Source organism: Aedes albopictus, chromosome 2 (assembly GCF_035046485.1).
Source record: "Aedes albopictus strain Foshan chromosome 2, AalbF5, whole genome shotgun sequence".
NCBI classification, from domain to species: domain Eukaryota; kingdom Metazoa; phylum Arthropoda; class Insecta; order Diptera; family Culicidae; genus Aedes; species Aedes albopictus.
This window is the reverse complement of record NC_085137.1, coordinates 52,756,309-52,777,276: the sequence shown is the minus strand read 5'-3', so window position 1 is coordinate 52,777,276 and position 20,968 is coordinate 52,756,309. Positions and strand designations below refer to the sequence as shown.

The following is a 20,968-nucleotide window of genomic DNA, read 5'->3' as shown; positions in this document are numbered from 1 at the left end:
CGTCTTCCCCCGTCATCGAGACGAGGAGATTATTGGAGTGGGCCGTTGTTTCTGTGGCAGCATCCAAGTTTCGTTCCAGTCGCGTGCGCTCGTAATGATGTCACCGTTCGTTGTCCGTTGTTTCTTCAAGATGGACTGGCAGTCAGTAGGTCAATCGTCTCGAAGAGTGTTTGATGTTTGCTTTCTTTTTGTTTCGCGTGCTGTCTTGGTTCAAGGATGTGCTTTCGAACTTTTTTCGGCGTTTTCCTTGAGATTTGAGTGAAAATGAGGCACGACAAAAAGTAATGGCTGGGATGGGATCGTTTCCTGTGAATTAACCCTCTAATACCCAATCCCGCCTTTAGACGGGGTATAGTTTGAGCATTTTTGTAATTTTTGTTTTGTGGAAAATAATTTTTATTATATTTTTGGCTGATATTTAGGACTATTCTGTATATCTCAAAATGGTTTTTGGTGTATTTTAAAGCGTATTTACATTTTTTTAAAATCATTGAAGAATTGATGTTTTAGTCACCTTTTAGAAGTCATTGTTTATTTTGTATTGAATCGCTACAATTAACATATTTTAATTTTTTCCCAAATCATTCTATCCTTGTTTAAAAGTTTAAGGGAATCGAATACACTCTAAAATTATTTTCCTTAAAATTACACGGAAAATAAAATTTTCTGTGAAAAATATTTAAAATAATAATATTTCAGCAATAATCATAAAATCTCAAAATGTTTTCATCTCAAAAAATCCGTTCCCCAAATTGGCTTCCAGGAAAAATATAAAAGTGTGGGGATGTTCAAAAATAAAAATGAGAAAAATCAAGAACTGAAATTCACGAAATCGAGAAATAAAAAGAATCATCTTCCAAAACATGTTTAAATCGATTTTAGATGACGAAAAATGATATTTAGATCAAAATCAAAAATTTGGGTATTAGAGGGTTAATTACATCTTTTGGCGGTCACAGAAAGGCGAATGTGTATAAATCACTAAAATGATCTCGAATTAACGCGTGAGTAGGTGTAATCGCCTGTATTTCCAAAGTTCAAAAACATTAAAAGAGAACGTTCGTAAGAGAAAAAGACTTTTGTAGAGGAGGAAAGGTTTGACCAAAGAATTTACTACCGAGAAAACCATCAAGCATTGAATTCATTCTTTATCCATTTTAACTTTTCTCGTACACCAAAGTTTACTCGAAGGTTATATGTTCACTCAAAAAACGAATTTCATGTACTGTTTTAGAATTTTCTTCACGATTATCTTCAGAGACACCGCCATAAATTCCATTCTTTTATCAGTTATTTTGAGATTCATCAATTTTTATCCGGAGTTCACATACAAATGTTATTCTCGCAGGATTTCCTTGGATAATTTCCAGCAAGAATTCGTATAAAAATTCCTCCAAGTTAAATGCATTCCTGTGCATATATTTCTGTGAAATTTTCTCCAAGTATTCCTCTAGAAAGTCTTTCAGGAGCCGCTCTAGAAATTTTCCTTGGATTTTCTTAAGAAGTTTCTCAAAAAAAATTCTAAAAAAAATCATATTGAAACTTGTCTTCGGGTTTCATTAAAAATTCTACAGATATTCCACCTGGTATTCATTCAGGGATTCTAGTTCCTTCAAGAATTGCCATAGAAATTTGTGCATGTATTTCTTTAAATATTTTTTAAGGAATCCATCCAAAAATATTATCAGAATTTCCTCCATGAGTTTTTTTTCCTTAGGATTTCTTCAAGAATTCTTCAAGATTTCCTCCTAAGATTGCTTTATGGGTTTCTTCAGGGCTCCTCTAAAGATTTCTTTAAAATATGCATCTCCAGGAGGGTTTTCTCCTCAGAGATTCAGAAATTTTTTATTGTTGGTATACATCAAAAGGTATGTCTCCATATGTTCAGAGATTATCTCAGGCATTAATTTGAAAATACCTCTAGAAAATTCCAAAGCGATTTTTCTAGGGATCACTTCAGATTTGTTCAGATCTGTCTCCAGCGATTTTTCAGAAAAGTTATAAAAAAATTGAAAGTGAGGCTTACGATTCTTCTGAATAAGCCTGGCTTTCACAAAATGTTATGTATTTGAAACCAGAGGAAAATCGAGGAAAACGGAGTCATGCCATGTTTCCCACATTTAAAGACATCTTTAAGTATATTCAAACAAAAAGAGAAAGTCAGAATTACCCTAGGTTGCACAGTCCCTTTCCACTAGAAGAATTTCTGCAGAGGTAATTCCTAAATGTTTTTTTTTTTTCAAGGATTGCACAGTGTACAAATTCGAGCGAAAAAACGGACGCAATTCAGTTCCGGCCGCTAAGTAAATGACAGATACCAATTCCTAAGCAAAAAAACTCCGGGGAATCAAATGGTGCCAACCCCTTTCCTGAAAAAACATCGCCAAGTGTCTCATTTTGGCCATTTTCCCTTAAATTTGTCAAAAATACTTGAACATATCAAACTTAAATCCAAAAAAGGTGGGCGAAACCTAAATATTTCAAAAAACTTCATGGTACCAATGACAGACACCTTTGTTTAGCAAATGTTTTTCACTTTTGATCACAATAAATGTCTCATTTTATCCAATATTTCCTATAAAATGAGAATATTCAAGAAGTTCGGATGATTTTGAACAAAAAACCATGCAAAATCGTTCAAAAGTCATGATACTGCATGAAGAAACGCCAAACGGGTCGTGTCTTGTCAATCACATTCAGAGATGGTGTTCCATTTTGTCCAATATCCCCTATAAATAAAGAATATTTGAGAATTTCGGATGAATTTCAATAAAAACCATGCAAAATCGTTCAAAAGTCATGCTACTTAATGGTAAAACCCCAAACGAATCATGTCTTGTCCATCACGTGCAGATATGATTTCCAATTTTGTACAATATCCCCTATAAATAGAGAATATTTGAGAATTTCAGATGAATTACAATTAAGAACCATGCAAAGTCGTTCAAAAGTCATAACACTGAATGGAGAAACCCCAAACCTATCGTCTCATGTCCATCACATTCAATGATGTTGTCTCATTTTATCTAATATCCCCTATAAATTAAGAATATTTGAGAATTTCAGATGAATTTCATCAAAAAAAATCGTGCAAAGTCGTTCAAAAGTCGTGCTACTTAATAGTAAAACCCCAAACAGATCATCTATTGTTTATTATATTCAGAAATGGTGTCTCATTCTGTCCTTTTTCCCCTACAAAAAAAAATACATAAAAAATTTAAAGGCAAAACATATCAGACTTTTGAACGACTTTGTATGGGTTTTTTCTTGAAATTCATCCGACTTTTTAAATATTATTATTTTATAGGGGATATTGGACAAAATGGGACATCATCTCTGAATGTGATGGACGAGACACAACCCGTTTGGCGTTTCTCCTATGGTATGTTTTTTAACGACTTTGTATGGTTTTTTATTCAAATTCAGCCATTCAAATTCTCAAATATTCTCATTTTATAGGGGATATTGGACAAAATGAGACATTTATTGTGATCAAAAGTGAAAAACATTTGCTAAACCAAGTTGTCTGTCATTGGAACATGAAGGTTTTTGAAATATTAAGGTTTTCGCCAACCTGTTTTGGATTTAATTTTGATATGTTCAAGTATTTTTGACAAATTTAGGGGAAAATTGCCAAAATGAGACATTTGGCGATGTTTTTCAGGAAAGGGGTTGGCACCATTCGATTCCCCGGAACTTTTTGCTTAGGAATTGGTATCTGTCATTTACTTAGCGGCCGGAACTGAATTGCGTCCGTTTTTTCGCTCGAATTTGTACACTGTGGATTGCTTCAGAAAATCCTCCAGGGATTCCTTGTGGGATTTCTTTAACAATTCCATCAGTACCTTTTTGTCGGCAGTTTCTGCACACATTTTAAAGAAATTTCTTCGAAAGTTCCTCTATGGATTTCTCCAGGAATCCTTCTAATAATTTGTCTAGTAATTTTTCCTTGAATAATCTTCCAGGGTTTCTACAGAACTTTTTAATGATTTTCTTAAAGGAATTAAGAAGGTATCTTGATGAATTTCTTAAGGTATTCTTCCAGGAATTTATTCACCAATCCCTACAAGGAAAACTGAGAGATTGCTTCAGACATTTTTGTCCAGGAATCCCTGCAAAAATGTCCAAAAAATCCTTCTAGGAATCTCCAAAGGTATCTGGTGTTTTTCGAGGGATTCCTTCTGAAATACTCGGGAATTTCTTTAAAATTTTCTTCAGAGATTCTTTTAAGCACTCTTCCTGTATGTTTGTGCAATTCTGGAAGAACTTCTGAAAAGCAGAATATTTAAAATAAATCCTGCAGGAATTCCAGGCAATCTTTCTGCAGGAAACTATGGAACAATTTTGAAAAAAAAAAAAACAAAAATTCCTGCAGAAATTACCCTGGAAATTCCTCCATGAATTCATCCAGGAATTCTTCCAGGATTTCATTCGAAATTTCATGTCATTCTTTCAAAAGCTCCTCCAGAAATCCTTCTTGGAAGTCCTCCAGAAATTCCTTCAGGAATTCCTCCAGAATTTTCTCCAAGAAATCCTCCAGGAATTCCTCCAAGCATTCCTACAGAAAATTTTCTAGGAGTTCCTACCAGGAGTTATTCAAGGGATTTCTTCAGATTTTTTTTCCAGTGATTCCTCCCAAAATTTCTCTATGAATTCTTCTACGGATTCATCTAGTGATTCCTCCAGAAATTCTTCCAGGAATTTCTCCAAGGATTCTCTAAGAAATTCTACATATAATTGCCCCTGGAATTCCTCCAAAAACTCATCAAGGCATGTCTCCAGAAAATTTTCCAGGAATTCCTAAAGGGATTTCTTCAGAAACTTCTTCCAAAATTGCTCTAGGGATTTTTCCAGAGGTTCCTCCTGAAAGACTTCAAGGAATTGCTCTAGGTATTCCTTCTGGCCAAGGACTCATATAAGAATTTCTTTAAGAATTTCCCCCGGAGTTATTCTATGATTTAATCAGATAATGCCCCCAGAAATTCAATTAGGCATCCCTTCAGAATTTTACCAGGAAAACCTCCACGCATTATTCAGAAAATTTCTCCAGGCATTCCATTAGGATTTCTTCTAGGCGTTATGTCGGGAGCTCCTCCTGACATTCCTTCAGATATTCTTTCAGGAATCTCTTCTCCAGGGATTTTATGAAAAGTTTCTTCTGATGCTCCTTCCAGAATTCCTCTAGGGATTTCTGAAGGAGTACATCCAGGGTTTTCTCTAAAATTCTCCTAGAGATTCCTCCCGGTGTCGATCCATGAAAATCTCCAGGGATTGCTCTAGGAATTCAACCACGGATTTCTTCAGAAATTTCTCCAGGAATTCATTCAAGAATTCCTCCAAATTTCTCCAGGGATGCATTCAGAAATTCTTCCAGGAATTCCTCCAGGAAGCTCTTGGAAATCCTTCCAAAAATGCTCTAGGGTTTTTTTTTGAGGGTTCCTCCAGGAATTCTTCCAGGAATTTATCCAGGGATTCCTTCTGGAATTCCTCCAAGGGTTCAACCAATAGTTCTCCCTGGAATCATTTCAGGATTTTATCCAGGAATTTCTCCAGGATATCCTCAAGAGATGCTTCCAGAAATTATTCCAGGAATATCTCCAGGAATTCAGCGATTTCTCTTGGAATGCCTACAGGAATTCATCCTGGCATTCCTTCAGGCCTTTCGCTAGGAATTCCTCCAGGCATTCTTAGAAAATTTCTCCAGGCATTCCTTCAGGATTTCCTTAAGACATTTCTCCGGGAACTCCTCCTGGAACTCCACCAGGATTTCTTGCAGGAGTTCCTCCAGGGATTTCTCCAGGGATTTTATCAGAAATTTCACCAGGGATCCCTTCCAGAATTCCTCTATGGATTTCTGCAGGAGTGCATCCAGGCATTTTTTTAGAAATTGTTCCAGAGATTGCTCCGAGAATTCCCCTAAGGATTCCTCCAGGGATTCCTTTTGAACTTCCACCACGGATTTCGTCAGAAATTTCTTCTGGGATTCATCCAAGAATTCCTCTAGGGAATCCTACAAGAATTTATCCAGGGACTCCTTCAGGAACTCCTCCTAGAATTCCAGAACACAAGGAATTCCTCTTAGAATTCATCCAGGAAATGCTCCTCTAATATCTCCAGATATTTCCACAAGAAATTTCACTCGAGATTCCTCCAAAAATTTCTCCTGGAACACCTCCAAGGATTCCTAGAGAAATTCTACCAGGCATTCTTCAACGAAATCCTCCAATTCCATTCATTTCAAAATTCCTCCAGGAATTCCTCCAGGCAATTCTTCAGGCATTCCTCCAAGAATTCTTCCAAGAGTTTTTTAGAGTTCTTGTTGGAATTCTTCCAGAGATTTCTCCAGGAGTTTCTCCAAGGATTCCTCCAGATTTTTTTCTATGAATTCCTCCAGGAATTTCTTAAGGGCTTTCTTCGGAAATTTATCCACGGATTCCTTCCTAAATTTCTCTAGGATTTTTTTTACGAATCCATTCAGGGATATCTTCAGGAGTTCTTCCAGGAATTTCTCTAAAGATTACTCCTGGAATTTCTCCACGGATTCCTCCAAGGATTCATCTTAGAATTTCTCTATGGATTTCTTCAAGAATTCCTCCAGGAAACCTGAAATTCCTCTAAAAATATATGCAGGTATTTCTCCAGGAATAAATCTAGGCAGTCCTACAGAAACTACTCCAGGCATGTGTCCAGGAATTCTTCCAGGAGTTTCTCCAAGGATTCCTCCAGCGATTCGTCCAGGGATTTCTTCAGAAATTTCTTCAGGGATTTTTCCCAAACTTCCTTTGGAGATTTTCGCAGGAGCTCGTTCAGTGATTTTTTCAGGAATTCTTCCAGAGATTCCTTCAAAAAGTTTTCCAGGAATTCTCCAGAGATTGCTCTTGAAATTTTTCCACAAATTTCTTTAGAAGTTATTCCAGGGATTTATCGAAAAATTTCTCTAGAGATTTCCCAGGAATTTTTCTAGTAGTTCATTCAGGAATTCCTCCAGGAATTTATCCTGATATTCCTCCGGAAATCCAGGCATTCATCTAGAAATTCTTCCAGGCATTCTTTTAGCAACTTTTTTAGACATTCCTCCAGTAATGGTTCCAGGAGCTCCTTTATTCTCTCCAATTCAAATTCCAATCCCTCCAGGAATTCCTCCAGTAATCCCTCCAGGAAATCTTTCAGAGATTCCTCAAATAATTTCTCCGGGCAATGCTGTAGGGTCTCCTTCAAGGAGGCATCACTGGATGAATTCGTGGAAGAATTCATAGAGATATTTTGGGAGGAATCACTGGAAAAAAAAATCTGAAGAAATCCCTTGAATAACTTCTGGTAGGAACTTCTAGAAAATTTTCTGTAGGATTGCTTGGAGGAATTCCTGGAGGATTTCTTGGAGAAAATTCTGGAGGAATTCCTGAAGGAATTTCTGGAGGACTTCCAAGAAGAGTTTCTGGAAGAGCTTTTGAAAGAATGATGAATGGATGAAGTTTCGAATGAAATCCTGGAAGAATTCCTGGATGAATTCATGGAGGAATTTCCAGGGTAATTTCTGCAGGATTTTTTGTTTTTTTTAATTGTTCCATAGTTTCCTTCAGAAAGATTCCTTTCAGAATCTCCACCAGCAATTTCTTTCAAATTTTGTCCAGGCATTCTTAAACATCACTGCAGGTTTTTTTTCAGAAATTTCTCCCAGAATTCTTCTAAGGATTTGTTAAGCAATTCATCGAGATATTCTACCATAGATTCCTCCAGGGATTCTCCTTCCAAAATTTCTCTCGGTATAAATCTCGGCAGGAATTTCATCGTTTCGCGATAAGTTATAAAAGTTAACAGGTATACAGTTGCTAGGAATGCTCGACCACCAACCACCCTCCCTCCCCCCCTGACCAAAAGCTGGCTACGTCCTTGGAGTCTAGGACCATTTGGGTAGGAGGACCTATTTTGGGCACTTTAGAAAGCGAATGACTCGATTTTTTGGACACGATCGGATTGCTACAGTATCTAGCAATCTTGTAAAATGCGATTCAATCGGTTTGAAACTGACTGAGTTATGGCAGCAACTTGCCCAAAATTGGTCTCCATGCCCAAATGGTCCCAGACCCAGGTGCTCGCATTGTTTTCGTGTTTAATTAGTGTAGCTGTATCATGGGTCTCATATTCATTGTCCTTGCGTTGATAGGCTACAAAGATAAAGGCGTTTTGCGGATTTCTCTTGCAAGGCACAATGTTTAGTGCAAACTGTGCATCGCTTGTGGAAACTTTTACCCCACTCTACAATAATACTCACAGTGATTAAGGAAAATTAATTCAAATCCATCGCAAGGATACGAAAAGCATAATTTATTCTCTGTCCTTTCTAATCTGGATCCTTTTTCCTTCGGATGTGTACTTAGCATCCAGCCCAACAATAATTGCCTCTGAGTTTAATCCATTTCCCTGTTTGTTCAGGAAAAGATTGCAAATGCCATGAAATATTTCCACAGGGTAGATGCCGCTCATTATTCATCGTTTGGATTGTCATCATCCTTTTCAATATTGGGTACCGTTCTCTAATTTCTCATGATTATTTAGGAGAAGGTTTGAATTATCGCTCTGTGCCGGATTGTATCAATTTTCATGCGGTAAATATCTTCGGCCTCGAAATTTTCCAAGAGAACGATGATATTTGATGCGAATGATAATTTCGGTTTTAAAGCATCAGATATTCACCTTCTCTGAACGGAACAGAACAAAGGCACATTAACTCGATTCGGGAAAAGAAAGTTTCACACGAGCCAAAGCAATTAAATTCTCGTCAAGGGCGTCGTTTCCCTTGCCATTAGACCATGTGTTCCTCATGATTGATTACACATTCCACGCTCCGATAATTTTACCTTGAAAGCACTTTCCTTAGCATCAATCATAACATAACACGCTAGTAACAAGAATCACTTCTGCTCTCACGCCTTGTTTACCCATCCACTCAATAACACAAAGTTTGTGAAACAATGCTGGTCGTCCTTCTGGAAATGGAGTGTCCATTCATTTATCTTCCCAGATACCCAACTCTCGCCCTATTGATACACTCCGGGACATCTCATCACATTATACACATTACCTCCCATCAGTCACAATTGACACGTTGACCGAAGCTCTTACCTTGATGTTTTTTCTTCTTCTATTTCACTTTCGCACCCCCACCTACTCGACAACTCGCAGGATAATCCGGACAACCAGTTCAAAAGCATACCGCTCGGGCTGTGGTGGGCCATTGTGACGATGACCACCGTCGGCTACGGCGATATGGCACCGAAAACCTACGTCGGCATGTTCGTTGGAGCGTTGTGTGCCCTGGCCGGTGTGCTGACGATTGCACTTCCCGTGCCCGTCATTGTCAGCAACTTTTCCATGTTCTACTCCCATACGCAGGTAAGTACACTGATGAAGTGGACGCGGACACATCAAACAAAGGAGTTGGCTCGGTTTAAAAGGGGATTTGGGCGTTTTTACGACGAACTTGAATGTTGGCGTCGGTTTACCATCGGACAATTTAAAAATGTACTGTAATTTAAATGTTGTGTAAGATTCTTTTTAAGAATCGAAAAAGATTTCTAAGAACACAATTTCCTTTTTGAAGCCATCTCAGTACTAACGAGCTATAAATATCGTTGATCTTTTTATTTGGCGTTTTAACATTGTTTAAAAGTGCCAGCCAGTAAATTTGTAAGTCTGCGTAAATTTTCTTTTTGTGACGAGTTCAACAAGTGGCAGCGTCTCGACGGAAACTTTTCGCACTCATCTCGATGCTAAATCACTCCATCAAACATAGAACACGTGTTTTGGCATCAATCAACTTGAAGTATAAAAAAGTTTTGTCGCTTTTGACACTTTCTCTCCTCTCGGCTGAATCTCCACTGCTGAAAACCGTTCGGAAAATTCCATAAAACCTGCCCCGGTAACGAACCAGCGTCAGAGCCAAACCGCAAAGATGAAACTTTTACACCCTGTCTGCTGGATGATGCTGAATTTTTGGACAAGTTACACTTTGTCTTGCTCGTCCACGAAACTTTCCTACAACATGGCGGTTACTCCACGCACACACAATTCAGTCTAGCCTGTTTCGTTGACTCCTATTTCCTGGAAAGTTTTTGATTATCTGGTTTTAGAAGCTGGGTCAGAGTTCACCATGTAAAGTGAGTAAGTTTATAACGCCTGTTTTTTACGGAAAGTTTGAACTCGGCCGAAAATATCCTGTCCAACCCCTTTTTTTTTTAAAGATTCTGGACAAATTTTGTTAAGGATCTTGGATGCTTTCTGTTCAGGATTCCGGACGCAGGACACTTTTTAAGAATTCTGAGCAGGATTCGCTTAAAATCCTGAACATGATTCGATTGAAATCCTTACCAGGATTCACTCAGAATTCTGAACAGGGTTTGTCCAGAATCTTACTAAGGGTTCTGGAAAAATCCTGTTCATGATTCTGAACGAATCTTGTAGAGGATTCGGAATGAATCCTGTTCCGATTTCTAGACGAATCCAGTTCAGGATTCTAGACGAATCGCATTCTAGATTTTGGACGAATCCTGTTCAGGATTCTGAACGAACCCTGGTGAGGATTCTGGACGAATCTTGGTCTGTATTCTGGACAAATCCTAATCAGGATTCAGGACAAATTCTGGTCAGGATTCTGGACGAGTCCTGGTCAGAATTCTGAACGAATCCTGCTCAGGATTATTGACGAATCCTGCTAAGACTTCTGGACGAAACCTCCTCAGGATGCTGGATGAATTCTGCTCAGGATTCTAGATAAATCCTGCTCAGGATTCTGGACGAATCCAGCTCAGGATTCTGGACGAATCCTCTTTAAGATTCTGAACAAATCCTAGCCAGGATTCCGGGTGAATCCTGCTCAGGATTCTGGACAAATTGTGTTCAGGATTCTGGACAAATTGTGGATTCTGCACAAATTCTGGATTCTGAACGAATCCTGGATTCTGAACGATTCTATTCAGGATACTAAACGAATCTTCTTCAGGATTGAGGACGAACCCTGGTCAGGATTCTGGACGAACCCTGGTCAGGATTCTGGACGAATCCTGGTCAGGATTCTGGACGAATCCTGGTCAGGATTCTGGACGAATCCTGGTCAGGATTCTGGACGAATCCTGGTCAGGATTCTGGACGAATCCTGGTCAGGATTCTGGACGAATCCTGGCCAGGATTCTGGACGAATCCTGGTCAGGATTCTGGACGAATCCTGGTCAGGATTCTGGACGAATCCTGGTCAGGATTCTGGACGAATTCTGGTCAGGATTCTTGACGAATCCTGGTCAGGATTCTGGACGAATCCTGGTCAGGATTCTTTTACGAATCCTGGTCAGGATTCTGGACGAATCCTGGTCAGGATTCTGGACGAATCCTTGTAAGGATTCTGGACGAATCCTGGTCAGGATTCTGGACGAATCCTGGTCAGGATTCTGGACGAATCCTGGTCAGGATTCTGGACGAATCCTGGTCAGGATTCTGGACGAATCCTGGTCAGGATTCTGGACGAATCCTGGTCAGGATTCTGGACGAATCCTGGTCAGGATTCTGGACGAATCCTGGTCAGGATTCTGGACGAATCCTGGTCAGGATTCTGGACGAATCCTGGTCAGGATTCTGGACGAATCCTGGTCAGGATTCTGGACGAATCCTGGTCAGGATTCTGGACGAATCCTGGTCAGGATTCTGGACGAATCCTGGTCAGGATTCTGGACGAATCCTGGTCAGGATTCTGGACGAATCCTGGTCAGGATTCTGGACGAATCCTGGTCAGAATTCTGGACGAATCCTGGTCAGGATTCTGGACGAATCCTGGTCAGGATTCTGGACGAATCCTGGTCAGGATTCTGGACGAATCCTGGTCAGGATTCTGGACGAATCCTGGTCAGGATTCTGGACGAATCCTGGTCAGGATTCTGAACGAATCCTGGTCAGGATTCTGGACGAATCCTGGTCAGGATTCTGGACGAATCCTGGTCAGGATTCTGGACGAATCCTGGTCAGGATTCTGGACGAATCCTGGTCAGGATTCTGGACGAATCCTGGTCAGGATTCTGGACGAATCCTGGTCAGGATTCTGGACGAATCCTGGTCAGGATTCTGGACGAATCCTGGTCAGGATTCTGGACGAATCCTGGTCAGGATTCTGGACGAATCCTGGTCAGGATTCTGGACGAATCCTGGTCAGGATTCTGGACGAATCCTGGTCAGGATTCTGGACGAATCCTGGTCAGGATTCTGGACGAATCCTGTTCCAGATTCTGGACGAATCCTGTTCCGGATTCTGGACGAATCCTGTTCCGGATTCTGGACGAATCCTGTTCCGGATTCTGGACGAATCCTGTTCCGGATTCTGGACGAATCCTGTTCCGGATTCCGGACGAATCCTGTTCAGGATTCCGGACGAATCCTGTTCAGGATTCCGGACGAATCCTGTTCAGGATTCCGAACGAATCCTGTTCAGGATTCCGGACGAATCCTGTTCAGGATTCCGGACGAATCCTGTTCAGGATTCCGGACGAATCCTGTTCAAGATTCCGGACGAATCCTGTTCAGGATTCCGGACGAATCCTGTTCAGGATTCCGGACGAATCCTGTTCAGGATTCCGGACGAATCCTGTTCAGGATTCCGGACGAATCCTGTTCAGGTTTCCGGACGTTGAATACTTTTCCGGATTCGGGCTTGGATCAGGCGTCTACGGATTGGCGATCCACAAGAAACTGCAGACACGAATCTCTTCCAAAATTCTTGATAAATCCCACTGGTTTCGTTTCATTTGTTTGATTAAGAAGCGATATCACAAATTTATTACACGATGAATACGTAAACACAGGGAACACGAATAGCATACCAAACCTATAGTACCACAGAAGATACTCATCACCATCTAGCGACCCACAGCTGTCTGTTCCAGTGCCAGAGCAGATTTGTTTCATTTTTTTTCCTCGCTGAATGGTGCCTTCTTTTGCCGGCTTTCCATTCGCGGAAGTGGCACACAAAAACGGTATACACACGTATACCTGAACGATGATGTGAACCTCCAATACACAGGCTGGGCTCTCAAGGACCATGCTATTCCTTATTCAGTACCCAGCTCTTCCGGCATCCATTCACTGGTGCTCAATCACGACCACCAGGTTTTGACGGTAGATAAAGTTTACGACGATTAGAAATCTTATACGATTACGAAACGAACAGCAAAATGAATCTCCATGACAAAAGCTTATTCTCAAACGACTAATTTACACATATGATGAGATTCATGTCCCATTTATTCGTACTTTAATGCAATAAAATTACATCGTATCAGATGCGGTAACAAAGTCTTATGCGTACAAAACTGGATTTTTTTTTATTTCAATGCGATTTCATTCGTACATCAATGCGAGTTAAACTGACATAATAAGAAAAATACCAAGCAAAGTCGAATAATCATCGCAGCACGCAGTTATGCGAATTCAATTGACACTTTGCGATTTCGCTCGCACTCTTTTGCGAATAAGTAAAGCTCATCTGAATATCGTATATTACGATGTATAAGGTATGTATAAAAGTTGATTTGCATTATATACGACTCTATTATACACGTCGAAATAAGTTGAAGGAGTAGGGCTTTACCTCGTAGATTGATAGCTCAGGTTCTGGGTTCCCACTCCGACATCGATGGGAAAACCAATCTTCCATGGAACAATGGTGTTTCAATTGTGATCCATGCACATCATCCAATGGTGCATTGTGCCCGCATGCAATCGACGGCGTTTCGGTGTCCAAATTCAATTAGGTAACTCGCGACGGTTGTAAAACACGACACTTTATTCTTAATACACACGGAACATGCTAAATACGGTTTATTCACTAACTGTAGCTTAATATTATATTTCACTTAAAGCTAAACGACACACAATACAAATTAAAATTCTGTCGAGCGTTCCATGCTCGTCCGATTCGGTGGCTCGGTTTCGGTGGACTAACTGTCTGTTGCCTAGACCTTGCAGTGCACAGATCGTTCCTAGCGTTGCGATGTTATTCCGTCGGCTTCTGCGAGCGAGTGATATTCTCACCGCTCTTATCACATCCTGACCTCGATATCGGTCATCCTTATCACTCTAGGAGTCGGTTGTAATCGATGATGGTGATGATCATTATCTCGGAGACTGTGAGAGGGAGATTTTGCTGGACGAACGCAGGTAGCCCATCACAGTGCTTCAGCATACTTCGGATTGTTGGTATTGGACTGTGCATGGTGTTGACTTGATCGGTTGTAGCTGCCGGTAACATCTAGAGTACAGGGTTGTAGTTTAAGAGGGCATTGATGTACTCTTCAACACCCTCACCCACCCTGAAATTCGTCGAATTTCTGCAAATAGAAAGAAAATCCTCTTCGACGGGATGGGATGTTGGGAACAGGGTTAGGACTACTGAGCTAGCTAGACAGTTTCATTCAGTTTTTCGCTGTCATCTTCTGGAAGCGGCAGGATACAAAGTTTTTCGACTGGTCGGGTCAAGAAACCAGTGGCAGTTTTAAGAGTCACGACTCTAACAACCTTATCACTCCCAGGGTGAACCTCAACAATGCGTCCCAATCTCCACTTCATGGGGGGTTGGTTGTCGTCTTTAATGACTACCAGCTTTCCTACATTGACCTGAACTGCAGGCTGCCATCGCTTGGTCCTAGCTTGCAATTGGCAGAGATATTCCCTGCGCCATCTCTTCCAGAAATCCTGCAACCTCCTTTGAGTGAGTTGTAGAGCATCCAAACGGTTGATTGGAAGTTCTCCTAAATCTGGTTCAGGGATCGACTGAAGGGATGAGCCGATCAGGAAATGGGCAGGCGTCAATGGTTCAAGATCATTGGGGTCGTCGGACAGAGGCGTAAGGGGGCGAGAATTGAGGCACGCTTCGACCTGTGTAAGCAGCGTGCTGAAGTCTTCGGGCGATACAGTTGCTTCGCCCAATACTCGCAGCAGATGGTATTTGGATGAACGGACTGCCGCTTCCCACAAGCCTTCAAAGTGGGGGGCGCTCGGCGGGATAAAGTGCCATTGAATGCCGTCCTTGGCACATTCTTTGGAGACAGTGTCGTGATGATTCCGGCTCTTTAACAGTGTCAAAAGATCTTGCAGTTTATTACGTGCACCGACAAAATTTGTGCCATTGTCGGAATATATATTCTCACAACGACCTCTTCGCGCCACAAACCGACGGAGTGCCTGAAGGAATCGATCAGTTGACAGGTCTGACACAAGTTCTAAATGAACCGCTTTTGTGCATAAGCAAACAAAAATTGCTACGTAGGCCTTAACTGCACCACGACGAGGAACGGGACGGAGGTAAACAGGGCCAAAATAGTCAACGCCTGTGTTCGAAAATGGACGGGAGACAGTTACTCGGGCCGCTGGTAAATCTCCCATGAACTGTTGGATGGTCGATGGCTTGGTACGAAAGCATTTTTGGCATTTATTCACGATGTTCCGAACGACACTCCTTCCTCCTAACGGCCAAAATCTAAGCCTCACCACACTCAGCATTAGCTGTGGTCCCGCATGCAGCAAGCGATGGTGATAGTGCTGAAGAAGTAGTCGAGTGAACGGATGTCGCGCTGGTAGAACGGCGGGGTGCTTCGCTTCTTCTGATTCCAAGGAATGCTTCAGTCGTCCTCCAATTTTTAGCAGTTGATCGTTTGAAAGAAAAGGATTGTACCAGCGTAGACTTGACCCCTTTGCAACAGATTCACCCTTAGACAGCGCCTTCAGCTCCTCGATGAATACTTCTTTTTGTACCAAACGAATCAAGGTATTTTCCGCTTCCCGGAGCTCCAACGTAGAAAGAAACCTTCGGTTTTTCCTTTCTGCAGATGGTAGTCGAAGTAGTTTCATTAGACGCAACCAGTATGCGGTGCGGCGAACGAGGTCCGAATACGTGGAAAACTTCCGGAAATACTCATGGTTGAACTCTGCGATTGTGGAAACCGTTCCAGCGACAACTGTTCGTCGTTTCTCTGCTTCTACGTCTTCCGTTGATCCGATTTCCGGTAATCTAGGCCACTGATCCGGGCTGTATTTTAACCAGGCTGGCCCTTCCCACCAAACGTTATTTTCCAGGATGTGTTGAGGTGTAATACCTCTGGATATGAGGTCTGCTGGATTTTGCACTCCCGGAACATGACTCCACTTACAACCTTCGGTGATTGTCTGAATTTTCGCTGTACGATTAGCAACAAACGTTGTCCAAGTGGTTGGAGGAGCCTGAATCCATCGGAGGACACACGTGGAATCTGTCCAGAAGTAACAGGATGCTGCTATCTTAATCGATTCGTGGACCTTCTGGAAGAGTTCGACGCCCAAAACCGCTCCGCAAAGCTCCAACCGAGGAATAGTCTGACATTTCAGTGGAGCGATCTTTGATTTGGATGAAAGTAGTTGCACCTTCACCCTTCCCACTGCATTCATGCTCCGGACATAGAGACAGGCTCCGTATGCCTTCTCCGAAGCATCGGAAAAGCAGTGGATTTCAATCACTACTGCTTCCGGGATAATAACGCATCGCTCGATCTTTAGTTGATTAAGAATCGGTAGCTGTTCATGGAAATTCCTCCATGCCTCACCCACCGTTGGTGGTACAGACTGGTCCCAGTCGAGCGGATGCCCGTTTTCGTCCCGAATTGTCCATAGCTGTTGCATAAAAACCTTTGCCGTGGTAATTACGGCTCCTAGGAGGCCTAGAGGGTCGAATAAGGTTGCGATCACTGACAATATAGTCCGTTTGGTGATGATGGCGTCAGCGTCCAAAGCGGGAATGGTGAATTGAAATCCGAGAATATCCGTGGAAGGGAACCAGGTTAACCCCAATGTCTTAACCGAAGGATCTGGGTCCAGATTAATCCCATTCGGAGTTCGGATGGCCAAGTTTTCTTCTGGAATACCGGCTAATGCTAACGGGCAGTTGGACGCCCATTTCCGTAGCTGAAATCCTCCTCCAGACAACATCGTATTTAGCTGCCCTTGCAACTCCGTGGCGGTTTCCGCATCGTTCGCACCCGTGATGACGTCATCCATATAGGTGTCTTCCATGGCCGCTCGTGCCGCAAGCGGAAAACGACCTTCCTCATCCAGTGCGAGCTGGCGAAGTGTCCTTGTGGCCAAAAAGGGCGCTGGCTTCGTTCCGTACGTCACTGTGTTCAGCTCAAACGTATGAACGTCTTCCGATGGTGAGTTCCTCCAGAGTATACACTGCAGCGGGCGATCTTCTGGACGAACGATGATTTGGCGAAACATTTTTTCCACATCCGAAACCAACATGATTTGCTTGGTCCGGCAGCGGAGGATTATAGACCGAAGGTCTTCCTGTACTATTGGCCCTACCAGTAGCACGTCGTTAAGTGATACTCCTGTTGCCGTTTTGCACGAAGCATCGAAGACTACCCGAACCTTGGTTGTGGTTGATGTTTCTTTCACCACGGGATGGTGTGGTAAGTAGCACCGTTTGATTGAAGTCTCCGAAGCCTCGTCTACCAATTTCATGTGGCCCAGTCTGAGATATTCCGTCATAAACGCAACGTATTGTTCTCGGAGCGATGCGTCCCGAGCCAATCTCCTTTCGGTCCCTTGGAGTCGCCGGAATGCTATGTCCTTTGATTCGCCTAATCGTAATACAGCATCTTCCGTCCTTGGTAAAGCGACCGTGTACCGACCGCTGTGTTCCCGTTGAACCGTGCTGGAGAACCATTTCTCGCAACGTGCCTCCTCTGGTGAATAAGCCTTGCCGGTTCCCACCTCCTCGCAGGACCAAAAACGAGTGATCAAAGCTTCCAAGTTGTCTAATGTGGAAACGTTACAGCTGATGTTTAGGGAACGAACTGGAACTGAAATACCACCGCTGACTACCCAACCAAACACGGACTCGGTCAGGGCTGGGAGTTGTTCCCCCAGGGAAATCCTCCTTCCGGTTTCGAAAAATTCGAAAAAACACTCGATACCGAGCACGAGGTCCACCACGCTTGATTCGAAGAATGTGGGATCCGCCAGTTGAATTCCACTTGGAAGAGTCCATCTGTTCGTGTTGATAGCGGTTGTTGGGAGGTTAACTGTAACCTTTGGAAGAACTAGGAAGCCTAACTCACGAGAGAAATCGGAAACTCTTGATCGAAGAACCGCTTGAATCCTTTGCCGAACCTTGGTAGCCGCTTGGCCAATTCCTGCCACCGAAATATCTACCCGATCTCGATGGACTTGTAACCGTTGACTCAATCGCTGAGTAATAAAATTACTTTCGGATCCGGAATCCAGCAGTGCACGAGCGGGGAAACGATTGCCAACGTCATCCTCGATCATCACGACTGCTGTTGCCAAAAGAACCTGTGTTGGATGTTGGAGTGCAGCAGCCGATACTGCAGTTTCCGTGGCTGCCACGTTAGCCACTTGGGAGTTGGATTCCTGTGGTTCCTTGGAGTTCGACGGCTTGTTGCCCCCAGCAACTGCCGCAATCTTGGGTTCCCTTTCCTTCTCCTGCTTGAAACAGACCAGAGTATGGTGACGTCTATTGCAGTTTCGACAGGAGTATTTGGATTGGCATTCCTTAGCCTGATGTCCCACCCTGAAACAGTTCCGACACAGGCCATGGGACCTCAGGAGACCATCCCTGTTGGATACTGTCATCCGTTGGAATTCGTTGCACTGGAAGAGGAGATGATCCGATGAGCATGCAACGCAGCGTCCCCTAGACGCCTGGGTAGGAGCAGAACTATAGCTGGCCTTCATGGATGGTTGCCTTGATTTTGGTTGTTGTTGCTGCTGACCGACACCCCTAGTATCGGTGGATTTCGGTCGAAGACTCTCCAAAACCTGGATTCTACGCCGCAGAAACTCGAACAAATCCTCTAGGGTGTCCTGCGCCTTCGTGGATGAGACCTCTTCCCACCCCCTACGCGTGACCGGGTCCAATCGTGCTGTAAGGATGTTCACCAACAGAAGATCCACGATTCGTTCGAAGCCTTCTACTAGGATGTGTAGCTCGGCTCCGGATTCCTTGGAAAGTGTGGGTAGTTTGAAGAGTCCTTGCACCTGCCGCTTCCTTAGCTGCTTGCTATTATTGTAGCGCTTCAGCAGCGAGTCCCATGCCACCTGGTAGTTGGCCTTCGTGATTGGAAGAGGATCAATCAGGGCCTTGGGTTCACCCTGGAGACAGCCTTTCAAATAGTGGATTTTTTCCACTTCCGGTAGATCCACCTTCCAGTGGATGAGCGACGTGAATAGATCGCGGAAGTTCAGCCAATCGTCGATTCCTTCTCCAACGAAGCCTTTTCGGGATTGTAGTCTTCGTGTGCGAAGATCTCCACCATGGTTTCGCTGTAGCCCTCCCACAGCTCATCGAGTTTGCCCAAGCGAATTTCCACTTCGGTGACACTGTTGGCATCGGAAAATGCCTGAGTGAAGCGGTAGATGTCGTTGAAGTTCAACTGGATTTCCTTCAGCCTAGCCGTCAAAGCCCTCATCGACGGTGCCTTGGTTGCTCCTCCAAACGGTGCCATGTTGCCGTCAGGATACCGTGATTTACAGAAAGAGAGAGGTGCGGTGTAGTATACTGCAAAAGCCTAGCTTCGCCAGGCATATACTATCTTAATTTACCCGGAGAAACGAGTACTGGCGCTCCAAACGAAAGAACCGCAGCCGCGTGACGTCACACGCTCGATATCCGATCGACGACAACTCAGCAGCAATAAGTGGATCGAAGAGGAAAGCAAACAGTGTAGTAGGCAGAGTGTAGACCTAGCTTCGCTAGGCATATACTGCGTAAATTTACCCGACAAAACAGATAGCGGTGCTCCAAGGGTTCAATAGAACTATCACGCAAGCTAGTATGTGCCCAAAACGTCTCAATGCAGCAATTACTCAATCAAAGGATGAAGGAAGAGGAGAGATTGTGGTGTAGTATCCAGAGTGAATGGCTTCGGCCAGACATACACTGCACAACTCACCACAGGAAAAATGTACTGCACCAATAATCGATTTCAGTCCCAGCGATCCCAGCCAAAAACGTCCAATATCCAATCCCGTTCCACAATTCGAAACTCAAAGTCGGAGGAGCCCAGAAGGGCAAGCAGGGCTCAGCGGTCAGAGAGGTAACACGAAGAGGTTTGGATTCAAATTAAAATGGTGTATTTTCCAATGCCTAGCTTCGGCAGTATACTTATTCTAAATTTACCTGGGCGAAAATACTGCGGTACTGCCTCTCTGCGCCGAGATCGTCCTCATTGACCAGTGGTTCCCTCACTGGCTTGGAATTCCGGTCGTCGTTTTCGATTGCAAATTCAGCCACAGTACCGATCGGTGTACTCTTGATTTACAATCTTGGTAGCCGGTCGACGGCCGCCAATGATTTGCTTGTTGCAGATGTCCTGCTCGTACGAGGCACCAGATTTTCGCCACACGGGTCGTATGTTTGGTGGAGCCCCTTAGTTATCGTGTCCTATGAATGGGCTGTCCACTTGGTGCCGTCTCATTGCCAGCACACCGTTGGATCCACGTCACAAATCACCGAATCGTAGACAAATTCATGCGTTAGAAGGTTGTATTTTCCTAGCTTGGCTTGGACATATACGTAGTAAAGTTCACTAACCTGCACAAACTACTCCTTGGCTAAGTCCAAGCCAAAACTGAAGCGATCAGCCGAAATGGCCGTCCGAAGAAACGCCGCCACGTCCTAGGCGCGCTGTGACCCTGCCTTGAAAACGCCTTCAATTGTCTCCCGGTGAGATGGCGCCCAGAATCCAAATGGTGATGGCGATTGGTTCGCCGGCTCCAGCTTCGATCTCGTAGCAGTTTTCGTGTAGTTCAAGGTCCGGTGTGGTCCGAATCCGGCTCGAAGGACCAGAATGAAGGAGTAGGGCTTTACCTCGTAGATTGATAGCTCAGGTTCTGGGTTCCCACTCCGACATCGATGGGAAAACCAATCTTCCATGGA

General features: G+C 43.3%; 1 protein-coding gene across 4 annotated transcripts in view; it reads left to right on the top strand.

The window, feature by feature from the left end:
- LOC109421548 (potassium voltage-gated channel protein Shaw) overlaps positions 1–20,968 on the top strand; it is a 289,085-nt gene that overhangs the window by 184,303 nt on the left and 83,814 nt on the right. For all 4 annotated transcript variants that reach the window (XM_062849686.1, XM_062849685.1, XM_029871246.2 and 1 more), the window contains one exon: positions 9,184–9,393. In XM_062849686.1, coding sequence (XP_062705670.1) covers positions 9,184–9,393 — 210 coding nt within the window. The remainder of the gene's footprint in view (positions 1–9,183; positions 9,394–20,968) is intronic.